Genomic DNA, 15,570 nt, shown 5'->3' on the forward strand with positions numbered 1-15,570 from the left:
TGGAAAGAGAACAGAATGTCCATGAGGAGCCTGTATGCGGGCAAATCCCCGCATGCTCTGCCATCATCAGATTCTTTTTCTTTCCTGCTTTTTTGTTGTTTTGTTTGTTTTGTTTTGTTTTGTCTTCTCTGTGTAGCCCTGGCTGTCCTGGAACTCTGTGGACTAGGCTCAGACTCAGAGATCCGCCTGCCTCTGCATCCCAAATGCTGGCATTAAAGGTGTGTGCCACCACTGCCCTCCTAGATTAAAAGAGCCTCTATTGGCTTTCAAGAAGAGGGCTGCATTTTCAGATAGTAATTCTAAATTAGGAGGTGGCCCTCCTCACCGCACTGTACTTTGTGCTTACACACTGCACTGGCTGCCGTGGCCATGGGACCTGAAGTACTGGAGATGTCATGCGTTGGGCCAGGAGGGGAGAGAAAAAGGAGAGACACTAGAAGACGGGAGAGGACTATCCTCACGCAGATGCTTGTTTTCTACATGCTCTCCAGCACAACCTCACTTTTATTAATACAGTTAATATGACGTTAACTCACTAAAGCATAGAATTTAATGGCTTTTATGCTTGGATGCAGAATTTGAAGTTCAATGCCTAAAAAGATGGCTCAGTGGTTAAGAGCACTTCCTGTTCTTAGAGGACACAGGTTCCATTCCCAGCACCTAGATGGCAGCTCACAGCTGTCTGTAACTCCACTCCCAGGTGATCTGACACCCTCTTTTGGCTTTCATGCATATAACGCACAGACATACATGAACTAAAACACCCATACACATAAGAGAAAAAGAAAATAAGCCAGGTGGTGGTGGCGTGCACCTTTAATCCCAGCACTTGGGAGGCAGAGGCAGGTGGATCTCTGTGAATTTGAGGCCAGCTTGGTGTACAGATAGAGTTCCAGGACAGCCAGGGCTACACAGAGAAACCCTGTCTCTATAAAACAAGGGGCGGGTGGGGGGGGGGTTAAAAAATTGTCCAAAAAATCTAGGCAGCTAGAGAACAGTGGAGTTGAATATTAAAATCCTGATCTGACAGCAAAGCCCACGCTTCCTCTTCCAGACCCAGGAAGCCAGTAGCTCCACGGCTGCTCAAACCACTGCTGCTCTAGTCAAGAAGTGAAGGGGCAGAGCTGAGCTAGGCTCCTCATCCTGCTCTGTGCTCCCACTGGAGGCTGTTAGCCAGCTGTGCTCACTCAGCTACAGCAGAAACCGAGCCAGCCCTGGGCGACAGTGCGGGGAATGTATAGCCAGCCCGCAGCTTTGGTCACAAGATGCTGCAGGCACACGTGAGGTCCTTGGATAATTGTGTGTTGACGATACAGTGCACCTGGGTGCCTATAGTGCCCCTTCAGCAAAGCAATCACTGTTTTCACAAGGATTCTTCAAGGTCAAAGCACTTCCAAAATATATCTGCTTATTCTAATGTCTGCCCCATACTGTGATTCTGCCAAATTCCTACGAGAGAAATGAAACGTGGAGAGAGAAAAATCTGGAGAGACTGAAGACGATGCGTGGGATTAAGAGGAAGGGGACGCCAGCGACTGCCATTTTAATCAGTAAAGGCCATCTGTGTAAGCTATTCTTCAGAGGAAGTTTGTGTGGACAACTGCTTCTCTTTGACTAAGTAAATCTTCTGGAAGAGAAAGAATGCGAACAGTTAAGAACACTCGCACATACGAAGACAAGTTTAAGGATCCCTTTGCCTGGAGGCTGAGAACTGAGCACAGTGCTCCCAGCTGCCACTTCGCCTTCCTGGAAAAGCCTGAACTCTGGAGAAGTGAAGATGCTGTCAGAGCAGAGTGCTTCTGGAACCCTACATTGCCCCCCAGGCCCTGCATACGGTGATGACATCGGCCCCTGCAAGCAAACCTCACCCCAGTCTTGCATGGGAAAGGCATCCTGTAAAGGCCAGCTTCAGTTTCTTTTCCTAAATGGGGTCCTGGGGGGGGGACCCAGTAACTTCAGGAGCCCCCTGTGAAGGAAAGAGATCATAATCAAGCTCTGGCAATGTACAGTTCCCATCACTAGTCACAGAGATGGGTGGGCCAGGCTCAGTTAGAGAAGGCTGTCCTCTGGGCTTCCAGTTTCTCCTATGCAGGAGTGTCCTTGGTCCTGGGCCCAGCAGGGGCAAGAGGCTGCCTACTGTCCCTCATCCAGGTCCAAGGGCTGGCACTGGAGGCTGGGGAGATCCCTAAGGTGTTTCAGGCATGATGGTGGCCCTGCTAGGAAGAGCATTTCGGAATTCCTTGGTGCTGTGAAGCAGGTGCTGTCCTCTGGCTGGATTAACATTGACACTGGAAAGAGCCCCTCAGGACAATTGGAAGGAAGGGGCCAAGTGGAGATGGGCAGAAAACCCCAGACAACAGGAGACCAACACAAAGCAGTCAGGGAAGGTTTCCCAAGGGTTCATGTCCATATTGCTCCAGCTCTCTACCTCCACACCCCTGGCAGAAGTAGCTGGCAGCTGGCAAATTGAGTTGGATGGACAAGAGAGAAGAGGGGGAGTCTGGGAGCCCATGTGTCCCATCGTCTCTTCAGGAGCTGTCTGTTCTGTCTGTACCATCATGTTTCCAAGACCACCCACACTTCCCCCCCCCCCAGCCTTCCCCATCAGTTTGTGCCTTCTACCCCACCTTCCTGTCCACCTGCCAACCCCCCATGACTTAACCCAGCTTCGGTGCCTCTTGGGAGGACTCCATCTGGCTCCTCCAGCCGTATTAGGGCTATTTCCTGCTCATGGGCCTTTTCTGAATAGTCTGCCAGCTTTCAACCTTCCACTGACGGCCTTGCTCAGGGAGGACAGGCAGTTTCTGGTCTTGTCTCAACTCCAGGGACCTAGACACACTCGACTTGTGAGAGCCATGACCCCACCCACCTCTCCACCCACACACAGTCCCAAGAGGAAGACAGATACCTTTCCCATCTGCCTTGTAGTCATCAGGGAGGAGCTTGTCCTGTCGATAGCCCAACACGAAAGCCAAGAAGGAGAGGATGAGAGCATCTCCAATACTAAGGATGGCCAGCATGAAGGCCCAGCGGATGGTACAGTGGCCCAGCGTGTACTTGCCCGTCTGCTCACCACACATGCGCCGTACCTCGCTGGAGTCCCAGCCGTCGGGGTAGACCAGGCATCCGATCATTAAGCCTGTGGCTAAGAAGACAAGAGGGCACCAGTGGGGTCAGACTGGGCATGCCCCTGATGCCTCCCTCACCTTGAACTGCTCTTGTCACCTCGGGCCAGTGCTGGGAACCACATGGGGCAGGGCAGCTTCTTCCATCCATGTAAAATACAAGTGCAGAAGCTGACACTCACCAAGCGGAAGTCTGGGAACTAGCCATCAGGATAGTTGCCTGGTGGGGCTCCTCAACCAGGTGGCTCCGCCCGACACCAGGCGACTCCGCCCCACACCAGGCAGCTCCGCCCCACATCAGGTGGCTCTGTCCCTCTTCCAATCTCACCCTGAACTCAGCAAGGCACTGTCTACTCTGGTTCCAGAGCCCTCCAGCATCTGGTCCCAAGATGCATCTCTTCTGAGAGATGCTCGCTCTCCCTCCGTCTCTGAAGTAAGTGTAATGATAGGGCAGGAGCTGGTTTGGATCAGCAAAACCTTTCATTGTTCACGGCACACCTCACAACTCGGGTCCTTTGACAGGACGGGGGCCAGCCCCATCCCTGGCTTCTCACTTTCTTCACACGCCCTCCTTGCTCTTTCCCTCTGCAGTAATGACGGCAAAGGCGGCCATGAGCAGTGAAAGTAGAGTCCCCAGTGATGCCAGAGGGCGCATGGCACAAGAGAGAGCTGTGCTTCGGTCCACTGCAGCTGGAAGTCTCAGCACCCCTGCCTGTGGGTTCCACATTTGCCTAATACTTATAAAATGCTTCTCATGCATGGTGCCATCCTCACCATCCTCACCAGTTCTGTAAGGGATGGGGTATCATCACCAGACCCTACAGATCAGGAGCACTGGGCTGAATGCTTTGAGTCCCCCGCCCCAAACCTGTATATTTGAAATTCTAACCCTTGGAATGTGGGACTTTGGGGAGTAATTAGCTCATGAGACAAAGCCCCCATACATGGGATTAGCACCCTTATAAAAGGGACCCCAGAGAGACCTCCTGTCTTTCCCTTCCATTGTGGGTAGAGTAAGAAGTCAGCTGGAAGATGACACCGGAGCCACACCATACCAACCTGAGCTCAGTCATCCAACCTCCAGGACCATGAGAAATAAATGCCCCCCCCCTCACCTCTGGGAATTTGTTATAATAACCCAAATTCACTAGGATGGGAGGTTACCAAGATTCAGGGAAGGCAATGGGGCGTGGGCCAAGCATGGGCAAGGGCATCAATTTTGCGCTCCCTTACCCTTGCCCTGTTCTCTGGCTTTGTGGAAAATTTTGAGGTAACAGATTTATCCCCCAGTTGCTGGCTATGGGGCACACCTCTTCAACCCTCCCCTCTCCCCTCAACACAGGGTGGAACACAACACCACCTTTGTTCTCAGCCCATCAATGCTTCATGGGATGGCACCCGGCCACCTCTGGTATTACTATTTCAGCTCTGTGGCCCAGATAGGATCTAGCTCAAATAGCCTGGGGCTCCTTCACCCAGGCCTTCCTCCTGCTCCAGCTCAGCAAACACACCTGTTGAGAGTTGCTGGCATGGGGGCAGGGCAGCGCTGGGAAAGGATGGTGTATCTCCAGCATCCTATATCCCCGAGGGGGCAGACCAGCTGGCAAGCACATCCACCCACTACTCTTTGGAGCTTCATGGCCCCTTCCTGATATAACCACTCTTATATTAGGACTGCTGTCCCTACCACCCAGCAAGACTTGGAGATGGCTTGGGGTTGGGAGGAACTCAGGCCAGATATGTGCCCTGCATATCAGACTGGGGATTATTAAGTTTGTCTTTGCTTGCTAAGGGCTCACCAAGCCTGAACCAGGACCTTGTAAATGCAGGAACACTCACTACTGGGTTGTATGAGTTGTATGAGGCTTCCCCAGAAAATGAAGTATTTTGTGAATCATGCTTATAAAATATGGGACTTAATAAAAACAGTCTTAGAAATTGGGCAATGGCCGGGCGGTGGTGGCGCACGCCTTTAATCCCAGCACTCAGGAGGCAGAGGCAGGCGGATCTCTGTGAGTTCGAGACCAGCGTGGTCTACAAGAGCTAGCTCCAGGACAGGCTCTAAAGCTGCAGAGAAACCCTGTCTCGAAAAACCAAAAAAAAAAAAAAAAAAGAAGAAGAAGAAATTGGGCAATGTGATCCATGGCTTTAATTCCAGCACTCAGGAGGCAGAGGCAGGTGGAGCTCTGTGAGTTCAAGGCCAGCTGAGTCTACAGAACAAGTTCCAGGACAGCCATGGATACATAAAGAAACCCTGTCTTAAAACAACAACAGCAAAAATGGTCTTAGAATACATCTAATTTGGGGGAATCCTTCATTCTCCCAGGGTCTGATTTGCCTTCTGGCCTGCTATAGCCTTGACCAACTCTAACCCCCTCTGTCAATCTAGTTCCTCATCCATAGCTGGGGTCTCCTTCAGCCCCACCTGCCTGAGATTCAGACTCCTGTTTTTGACACCTTCTGACCCCCGCCAAGGTAATACTACTTTAACTAAAGATGTCCTGATGCTTTGACTCCAGCCTCCAATCTTCACCTCTGCTGATGGGCATCTGTGGGTGGTTAGGGACTAAGAGACCAAAGGCTGCTGAAGGGTATCTGTCATCTCTTCCTGAACGCCAATGGAGACCAAGATCAACTGACCCAAGGACCAAGAGGGTCACCTGAGCCTGGAGCAGGAAAGTGGGCAGGGGATGCTTGCCTTGGGACCCCCACAAGCAACTGCCTACCTGACATGGTGTTAAACGGCCCCGGGGTAGCCTGTGCACCACCACCTCAGAAAACGGTGTCCTACTTACTGACTCAATACAGAGTTCACATCCAGGGACAAAGATGCTCACTCCACAATAAAAAGAGAGGAGCTTGGAAAGAAGTCGCTAAGAAGAGAGGTCACAGACAGCCTACCAGAGGCACTCCAAAATCCTGGAATCTTCCATGGGAGCAGTTGGAGGTAGGAAGAGGCAGGGAGTGAGGGTGGGAGACCTGGGAAGAGCCATCACCATGGCCCTGGGATTGAATCCTAGCCCACAGGGCAGCAGTCTTCCCCCTCCCTCTGGGAACAGCAGTGGTCTGGGTGTTGGTACTTGTGATTGCTTCTACCAAGTGCTGCATGGCCCTCTCCAAGGTACTTCTCTCTGGCTCAGTAGCTCGATAGCATGAGTAGATCAAACAGTGCCACAGCATGGACCCCCACCTTTTAAAAAATACTTTTAGTTGTGTGTGTAAGAGCACGTGACACTTGCACTCACGGGCACATGCCACAGTGTGAATAAGGAGATCATGGGATAACTCAAGGGTGTTTGTTCCTTACATTCTGTGAGTCCTGGAGGTTGACCTCGGGGCGTCAGACAGCACCTTCACCATGAGTCATCTTGCAGTCCCTGCCTCATCCTTTCTACGATTCACAGATTTTCTTCCTTAAGACAGAGTCACACATTGGGACCGGAGAGATGGCTCAACGGTGAAGAGCACTGGCCTCTCTTCCAGATGACCCAGATTCAATTTCCAGCACCTACATGGTAGCTCACAATTGTCTGTAACTCCAGTTCCCTGGGATCTGACACCTTCACACCAATGCCGATAAAATAAAGTTAAAATAAGTACAAAAAAAACCAAAAAATCAAAAACAAACAAACAAACAAAAAACAGAGTCTCACAATGTAGCCCAGGCTGGGCTGGAACTCACAGCTGTCCTTTTGTCTCTGTCTCCCAGGGGGTGGGATCATAGGTGTGAGCAAGCCCATCTCTGCTCAGAATCTTCTGTGGAACATTGAGCAGAAGGAGGCCCAGCGCCTCCACAGGAATGAGAAGCCAACTGTGCCCTGGGTCTGCCCCACCCACCCTCCCACGGACCCTGCTCACCTGCAGCCAGCTGCATCCAGGCGCAGATCTTGTAGACCGTGGCTGTGTTACAGATGAAGAACAGGCTGAAGCAGATGATGGAGCCAATGATGAGGAACATGGCCAAGGCCACGAAGAACATGGCGGTCTTGAAGGCTCTGGAGGGGATAGAGGAGAAGTCCAGAGGGCCACCCTTGCAGATGAGTTCAGACGAGAGCACGTTGCCCACGCAGTAGGAGAAGAGGCCGAAGTAGCCGGCCTGTGGCGTGCTCACACTGTCGCCTATCCAGTAGGGCTGGATGAAGAGAGCCATGACCAGCACGGAGAAGCAGATGGTGAGCGTGCCCCACATCACTCCCACGGCGCGTGAGTTGCGCACGTAGTTGGTGTGGTAGATCTTGGCGGCCTCCTGGGCTGGCAGCAACTTCACCATGGCGAAGGCCGCAGGATTGGGATAGGGGCACTGGCTGGTTGAGGGTTTACAGCTCTAGGGAGCAGGGCCTGGTAGGGGTCACTCCAGCCTGGTGTGAAGAGCAGCCTGAGGTCAGGGTGAGCGTGCCCCCCGGCTAGCCAGGAGCGCAGCAGGCCAAGGTCAACCTTGACTTCGCAGAAGGCGCTTCCCAGGACCCTGTGTCACTCTAGACCCGGAGGGTCTCAGGTCTGAGGCCTCCTCTAGGTCGGTCAAGGTCTGGGCTTGCAAAGCCGCCCTGCCCTCACCTCCCGCTCCCCGTCGTAGGCCACGCCCGGCTAGCTCTGTCGAGAGCGCGTTTCAGCACCACGGCCAGCGCCAGGGCTCGGGGGCGGGGCCTGGGAGGGCGGGGCGAGCGCGGGGAGCCAGGAGGGGAAGCACGCCGGAGACCCAACCCTCTCTTCCTCCCAGAGGGTGGGGCCGCGGCTGTCACTTTCCTCCCGCTGATTCCAGCAGCAAAACCGCTTCCCGACCTCTACACCCTGGGCTTCCTAGACACCCTTCCGGGACCTCTCCTCCCACCAACAGCACCATAACCACCACCCATGACGCCGAGGGATGCAAGTTTCCACTGTGGTTTCGGCTCGGTTTTCCAGCCAATGATTGCCACTGGTGGGGGCTAGATAACGGTCCCGCCTTCAAAGACCATGAACCTCAGCTAGTGCAATAAATAACCCCGGCAACTATAAAGAAGAGCAAAGTGCATTCCCAAACCTCAGCAGAGCTCGGTGTCCAACACCCGGCCTTGCTCCTCGAGTTTCTGTTTTTGCTGAAGATTGCTTTATAGATATATTTGGGTTTTTTTTTTTTTTTGTTTTTGTTTTTTTTTTTTTTTTTTGCTGGATGTGGTAGCTCACACCTGTAATTTCAGCACTCAGAAGGTGGAGGCAGGGGATCAGAACTTCAAGGAGAGGCTGCATAAGATCCTGCCTCAAACTGGGAGGTGGTGGTGCACGCCTTTACCTCCAGGGAGGCAGAGGCAGGTGAATCGCTGTGAATTTGAGGCCAGTCACACAGAGAAACCCTGTTTAGAAAAAATCCTGTCTCAAAAAAAACAAAGAAATAACCATATATGTCCAGCTTTAGTAGATAATTACGTGACTAATGTAAAGAATTTATTCTTATAAAAGAATAAAACTGGGCTGGAGAGATGGCTCAGTGGTTAAGAGCACTGGCTGTTCTTCCAGAGGGACTGAGTTCAATTCCCAGCACCCACATGGTGACTCACAACCATCTGTAATGAGATTTGGTGCCCTCTTCTGCCCTGCAGGTATACATGCAGACAGAACACTGTATTAATAATAAATAAATACATCTTAAAAAAAGAATAAAACCTTTATAACCCCAATATTATAACTTGGGAGCTAAGTAAGGTAGACGTAGGCCTTGTACTGGAGATGGCTCCGTGGGTAAATGTTTGCCTTGAAAGCTTAAGGACCTGAGTTCAAATCCCCAGAACCCATGTAAACAAGATAGGTGGTGGAGATGGGAAAATCTGCAAGAGCTTGCAAGCCACTGAGACCAGCTTATGAAGTAGCATACAAGAGGCCCGCCCCAAACAAAGGGGATGGTTAGCACTGACAGCCGAGTCTGACCTCTGACCCCACTTAGCTTGGGGGGGCAAGCAACATCCACTTATGTTAGTTGCCATGGCTACCACAAACACTGTGTTCCCAGATGCTGCTGAAAGTACTTAGAGTATACAACAACTGGCTAGTACATGCATGCACACATTTTATATAGCAATTGCCTCTGCCTCCTGGGTGCTGGACTTAAAGGCTTGCACCACCACCACCGCCCTGCACCCCAAACTTTTAAGAAACAATCCAAATGCCATATATCTGTGTAGTTCCATTGTTTACTGGACCACTGCTGAGCAATAGAGAGAGGCCATCTTGGGAGCTGAGTGCGGTAGTGTGCACCTGACATCCCTGTTCCTGGGAGACTGAGAAAAGAGGATCACTGTGAGCTTGAGGCCAGCCTGGGCTACAGAGTGAGAACCCTGCCTCGAAAACCAGCAAGTAAAGACTTGGACTCAGTGTTAGAGCCTGTTCTTAGCATGTAGAAGGTCCTGTGGCCAATCCTAAGAACAGAACCCTATAAGCATTGAAAAGAGAGAAAGGGAGGAAGTGAAGGGAGAGGGGCACTTATCACAACATGCAAGGAACTCACTGCACTAAGTCACAGATATCTGATCACCAAAAACAGGGCAGTATGGGAGTCCATCCATATGGCCCTGGAGGCTAAACTACAGAGGAAGAAAGCAGACTTGTCACGGTTTCCGTGTGGTAGGGGCAGGTGATGAGGGATACTGCAAGGAGGTCTCTATAAATGAGGATATTTGTTAACCCCAAAGATGTAGACCGCCTACCCAAATCATTATGGTCAAGTTAATTAAAGCAAACAATTAATTAAAGCAAGCTTTCTTTTTTATTCGTGTACACAGGCTTCTCTCCCCCAAAGGGTGCAAGAGGTCAACATTGGGCATGAGGAAGACAAGATTTTTATAGCTCAGGGGTAGAGGGGGGTCTCCAAATCCCAAAATAGGTGGGGTTATAGGAACAGAACATAGCCGAACAGCTGAGTCATAACAACTTCCTGAAACAGATACATGATTGCAGGGTTGGCATAAGAAGGTAGTCATAACAACAGGTAGTCATAACAACATAGTTATAGCAACCTTTTGAAACAAAGGTAGGGCTGCAAGATGGCTATAAACAACTTTTTGAAACAAAACCATGACTGCCAATCCTGGAACAGGCAGTACAGAACCATTTGCATAGCCCAGTCCTTGAGAAACAGATTTAATCATAAACAGGAATGAGCCTAGTTTGTCTTTCCTATGAGATGACTTGCAAGCTGGTTCATTGTATTATTTTTCTATTCTATAATTTCACGTGCCCATGTAGAATGTACTTTGATCACCCCCACACACACATCTGCTCTTACCCTTTCCCCTCCCACTGCACCTCTCCTATTTCTCATCTTTTTCCCTTTCCCACAGCATTTAATTAAGGTTGCTTGAATAAACATGGCTGGGGTTTAGGTTATTTACTTGAACAAGCCCAATTTCCCTACCAGCGGTTACACCACCAAAGATGCCCTCCTCCAGCAACCAGTAACTGCCAATACGTCTTCAGGGAAGGTCAGGGCCTTATGAGACCCCCACCATCCTTGACAGTAGGCTGAGGGAGGGGCCCAAAGGTGTGCAAGTCTTGTTTAGGTAAGCCACTGCTGCAATGAGTTCGTGCATGGGTACTGCAGCCATGCATGTCCAGAAGACGGCATCCTACAACCCTTCTTGAAGTTCTTATATTCTTCCTGCCCTCTCTCTTCTCCGAAGCCTTGCAGGGGTCATGTAGATATCCCATTAGGGCTAAGCACTCAGCAGTCACTAATTCTCAGCACTTTTACTAGTCTCAGCATGAACCGTTGCACATTGCAGAAGCTTCTCTGACCAAGGTTGAGATAGCGCTTGCCTGCGAGTATGAACATAAATAAATACTTAGACTGTTTGACATCATGTCCTCTTTTTTTTTCGATACAGGGTTTCTCTGTAGCTTTGTAGCCTATCCTGGAGCTAGCTTTTTGTAGACCAGGCTGGCCTCGAACTCACAGAGATCCGTCTGCCTCTGCCTCCCGAGTGCTGATTTTAAAGACGTGTGTCATCACCACCCAGCGACATCATGTCCTTATAGTGAAACAAAAATAGGAGCCAGTGGGGTGGCGGTGCACGCCTTTAATCCCAGCACTCGGGGGGCAGTGGCTGGCAACTCTGAGTAAGATGCCAGCCTGGCTTACAGAGTGAGTTCCAGGGCAGCCAGGGTTACACAGAGAAACCCTGTCTCAAAAAAACCAAAAACCAACCAACTAAACAAAAGCAAACAAACAAACAAAAACCAACAACAAAAACCAACAACAAAACCAGCAAAACAAAGGAACCTCAGGTCAACAAAATTGCTCAGTTGTGCCAGAGCCTGCCACCAAGCCTGGGACCATCTCGGGACCCACGTGGTGGAAGCAGAGAACTGACTTCAAAAAATCTTGCAACAGAGCATAGGGTGGTTCATGCATAGAATTCGGGAAATTCTATGTCGGTTTCATTACCATGGTCTCCAGAGTAGAAGTAAAGGAGAATAAACGCAAGCCTTCAGTGCACCCGAGCAGGAACAGGACCACAAAGGGCTCTGACTGGCTCAGGAGCTAGTTTGAGCCACGTGTGGACCCCTGATGGGCAGAGTTACCAGCGCTAAGCCTTGCTGAGCATGACTGCATGGGAACCCGCAGCCAGTGCTCATGACTGCTGAGCCATCTCTCCAGCACCTCCTTTCTTTCTTTAAATTTCTTTAGGCTTCTTTACTTCATGTGTATGAGTGTTTTTGGGTTTTTTGTTGTTGTTGTTTTGGGGTTTTTTGTTTGTTTTTTGATTTTCAAGACAGGGTTTTACTATTTAGCTCTGGTTGTCTTGGAACTCACTCTGTAGACCAAGTTGGCCTCAAACTCATAGATATCCACCTGCCTCTGCCTCCTGAGTGCTAGGATTAAAGGTGTGTACCTTTTACATCAATTAACAATCAGGAAAATGCCCTACATCTGACGGAGGCAATTCTTCAGTCAGTCAGTCACTCTTCTAGGTATGTCAAGTTGTCAAACAAGTTTAGTCACTACATATGCTGCTGCTTGGGCTGAATGTGGCTATGGGTCAGATTTCCATTCTCATCCAGGTGGCCCTGGTGGGGAGGTGACTCATCAGGGTATAGCTACTAGAGCTGGTGCTGTGGGGGAGGGGCAGATTCTGAAGATGGCGGCAAAGGAGTGGACATCCATGAGGCTACTATGCCTCAAGCTCCTCAGATAGGATTCCATTGCAGTCCACCATCCCATCCCAGGCGTAAGAATCTTTTTTTTTCTTTTGGTTTTTTGAGACAGGGTTTCTCTGTAGCTTTGGACCCTGTCCTAGAACTCGCTCTATAGACCAGGCTGGCTTCAAACAGAGATCCGCCTGCCTCTGCCTCCTGAGTGCTGGGATTAAAGGCGTGCGCCACCATCACCCGGCCTAAGACACCATTTCAAAGACAGAGCTAAGCATATTTTCCCAGATGTTATCAATAACCTGAGTAAGTGTTAGGATGGAAACTGGGTGTGGTGTCACATTCGTTCAGGAGGTAGAGGCAGGGGGATCTCTGCATTGGAGGCCAATCCGGTCCATATATCAAATTCCAGGCCAGCCCAGGCTTACATAGTGAGACCCTGTCAAGAATAAAAAAAGAAAAAGTAAGAGTTAGGATGGCCGGGCGGTGGTGGCGCACGCCTTTAATCCCAGCACTCGGGAGGCAGAGGCAGGCAGATCTCTGTGAGTTCGAGGCCAGCCTGGTCTACAAGAGCTAGTTCCAGGACAGGCTCCAAAGCCACAGAGAAACCCTGTCTCGAAAAACCAAAAAAAAATAAATAAATAAAAAAGAGTTAGGATGGACTGCAAGTAAAAAGCCTCAGGGTGGCTCCCAACCACCTGTAACTCCAGTTCCCAGGGAGCCTAGCTCTCTTCTGGCCTCTGTGGACGTGTGCAAGCATACAGTGCACACAGACTCATGAAAACGCGCATGCACGCGCGCATACACACACACACACACACACACACACACAATCCTTTAGACCAATTAGGCTTGTGAGATGGCTCTGTGCTACCAAGCCTGAGGACCAGAGTTTACTCCCCAGGACCTGCGCAGTGGAAGGAGAGAACCACCTCCCAGAAGGTTGTCCTCTGACCTCCACATGTGATCCTTGGCATTTGTTCCCACGTACATACACATGCCATAAAAATAAAAATTTAAATGTAATGAAACATACATGTATATTATATACATATACATTATGTGTGTGCTATAGTTACATACATATATGTTAAATATATACATATGTTATATGTATGTTATATACATTGGGTGTTTGGTTTATTTGGTTTTGTTTTTGATTTGAGACAGGGTCTCTCTATCTAGCCCTGGCTGTCCTGGAACTCACTCTGTAGACCAGGCTGGCCTCCAACTCACAGGCCCACGCCTGCCTCTGGCTCCCAAGTGCTGGCACTAAAGGAGTGTACCACCACACTTGACTGACTTATTTTGAGAAGGATTTTCATACTTTAGAAGGCTCCTTGTGTCCTCTGCAGTTTTTCTTGCAGGATAGCCACTGTCCCATTTCCCCACTCCCCTCCCCGCAGCACAATCAGGGAGTTCTGTCTCTTCTGGCCAGGTCAATGAATCACACACACTCTTTTGTTTATTTTGTTCTTAGAAACACCACCTCATGTAGTCCCTGCCTCTCTCAAACTGTCTATGCGGAGGATATCCCTTATCTCTCTACATTCACCTCCCGAATGCTGGGGTTTCAGAGCCACGTCTGCTCACCAGTGTGTGTGACTTCCTTACCAGAATGGAGCAGCCCGTGAAATGGACCCCTATGAATGTGTGAACTCTGTTTTGTTTTCAGAAGAAAATTGAGAGCAAAATTCTCCCTAGGTCAGGCAAGAGGCAAGGCCTGAGCAGAAGGGATAAGAATGGATCAGGGCTTAGAACACAAGTCCCTAAAAGGATGACATTCCCTGGTCAGGGTTCCATTCTATTTGTTTCTTGGGCTTTGAGGGTCTCTTGACTAGTTCCTCAAGCTTGTAACCAGGGTTCTGGCCCTGGGAATGCAATAGGCTCAGAGAACTCACACAGTTTAAATGGCTCGCCCAAGGTCATGACTTTTAAGTGTTTATATTTGAAGCCAAGTTGGTCAAGATCAAAGCCGTGGCCAGAAGCACCCAAACCTGGGGCCCTGGGGCAGCTTTTCACCTCCTGGGGTTTGGGGTGCCAGTGGCACCAAGCAGATCTTCAGGGAAAGCTTTTCTGTTTGCACACCTGAGCACACTCAGACAGCTGGGTCCTTCTCAGCCTGCACCGCCAGGCTCAGAGACCTCCTCACTCCCAGCCAGGAGTAGGGAGTACTCCTGTGTGTACATAACCTTGGGTCGGGGGCAGGGTGACTGACAACCTTAACTCAGGGGGCCTGTTAGTTTCAGGGTTTTGTTTTAAACATAGGATCTTGCTATATGGCTTTGGCTGCCCTGAACTCAAGATCCTCCTGGGAGCTGGGATGGAAGATGGGTGTACCCCACCATGCCCAGTTGGGGGCAGCTCCCATGCCACACATGCAGGTACCGAGTCACAACAGAGCATCCTGCGTCACTGCAGAGAGTCCTGCAGAGCCGTAACTGCCTCAGGAGGCAGCTCCCTGGGATAGCGCAGAGGGTTGCCCTTCGGAGAACAGGCACACCCTAGCCAGGGTTAACTCTGGAAGCCCCCCCCCCCCCGTGAGCACTGACAGAAGCCTAAGGGTTAGGGTCTTAGACTCATCGCCTGTACCTCACGCCTGAGTTTGATTAGGCCCGGGGAGGGGGGTGTGACACAAATGTCTTGGGTTTCTCTTGTGCCTCACCCTAGGCTTGCCTTGCTTAGGAGCGGGAGTCACCAGCTCAGATCCCCAGAGCTCCTAGGTAATAATTCAATTCAGAGCACTATGCATACGGCCATGTGTAATACAAATACACTCAGCAGTTTCATATTAACACAGACAGAGCCCGTGAGACTCATGGTCTCCTCCTCCCAGCTCTTGCAATCACCCCCGGCTGAGCCAGGACGGTTAGTTTACCTAACTCTCGCTGCTGGTCACTTGTGCAGTTGCTCATCCAGGGCCCTCCCCCTACTTTTTTTTCTGTATTTGTCCTGTTAGGTATCAAACTCAGGCCTTGTGAGTGCTGGGTGGGCACGCACTCTACCACTGAGCTACTCAGCCAGAGTCTGCTGTCTTAACTATAATGTGATAGATAGCATGTCCTACATTCCCATGTGTGGACACACATGCACACGTACACACGCACGCACACCTGCCCTTATGAGTTCTGCCAGCCGTCTTATCAGGACCCTCCCCCAGCACACAGGCCAGCCACATTTGAACCTCTATTTGTGGCCGGTCCTTCGGTGTGTGGAAGGCGGGTCTCGTGTAGATAGGGCCCCTTTAAAGGCCCCCCCACTTCAGTTGGCTCTTGCCTTCTGCCATCTGAACTGCCGGCTGCTACCCGCACCAGCTGTACCAGACACC

The 15,570-nt window shown here is 50.5% G+C and overlaps 1 protein-coding gene across 1 annotated transcript; it reads right to left on the minus strand.

Annotated features, from left to right (window-relative positions):
- Positions 1-2,829: 2,829 nt before the first annotated feature.
- Lhfpl5 (LHFPL tetraspan subfamily member 5) lies at positions 2,830-7,395 on the minus strand. Its single transcript, XM_038344074.1, is given in 3 exon segments — positions 2,830-2,900; positions 2,903-3,145; positions 6,984-7,395. Coding segments are annotated over 3 exon segments (726 nt in total).
- Positions 7,396-15,570: the final 8,175 nt, after the last annotated feature.

Source organism: Arvicola amphibius, chromosome 9 (genome assembly GCF_903992535.2).
Source record: "Arvicola amphibius chromosome 9, mArvAmp1.2, whole genome shotgun sequence".
Taxonomy (NCBI): domain Eukaryota; kingdom Metazoa; phylum Chordata; class Mammalia; order Rodentia; family Cricetidae; genus Arvicola; species Arvicola amphibius.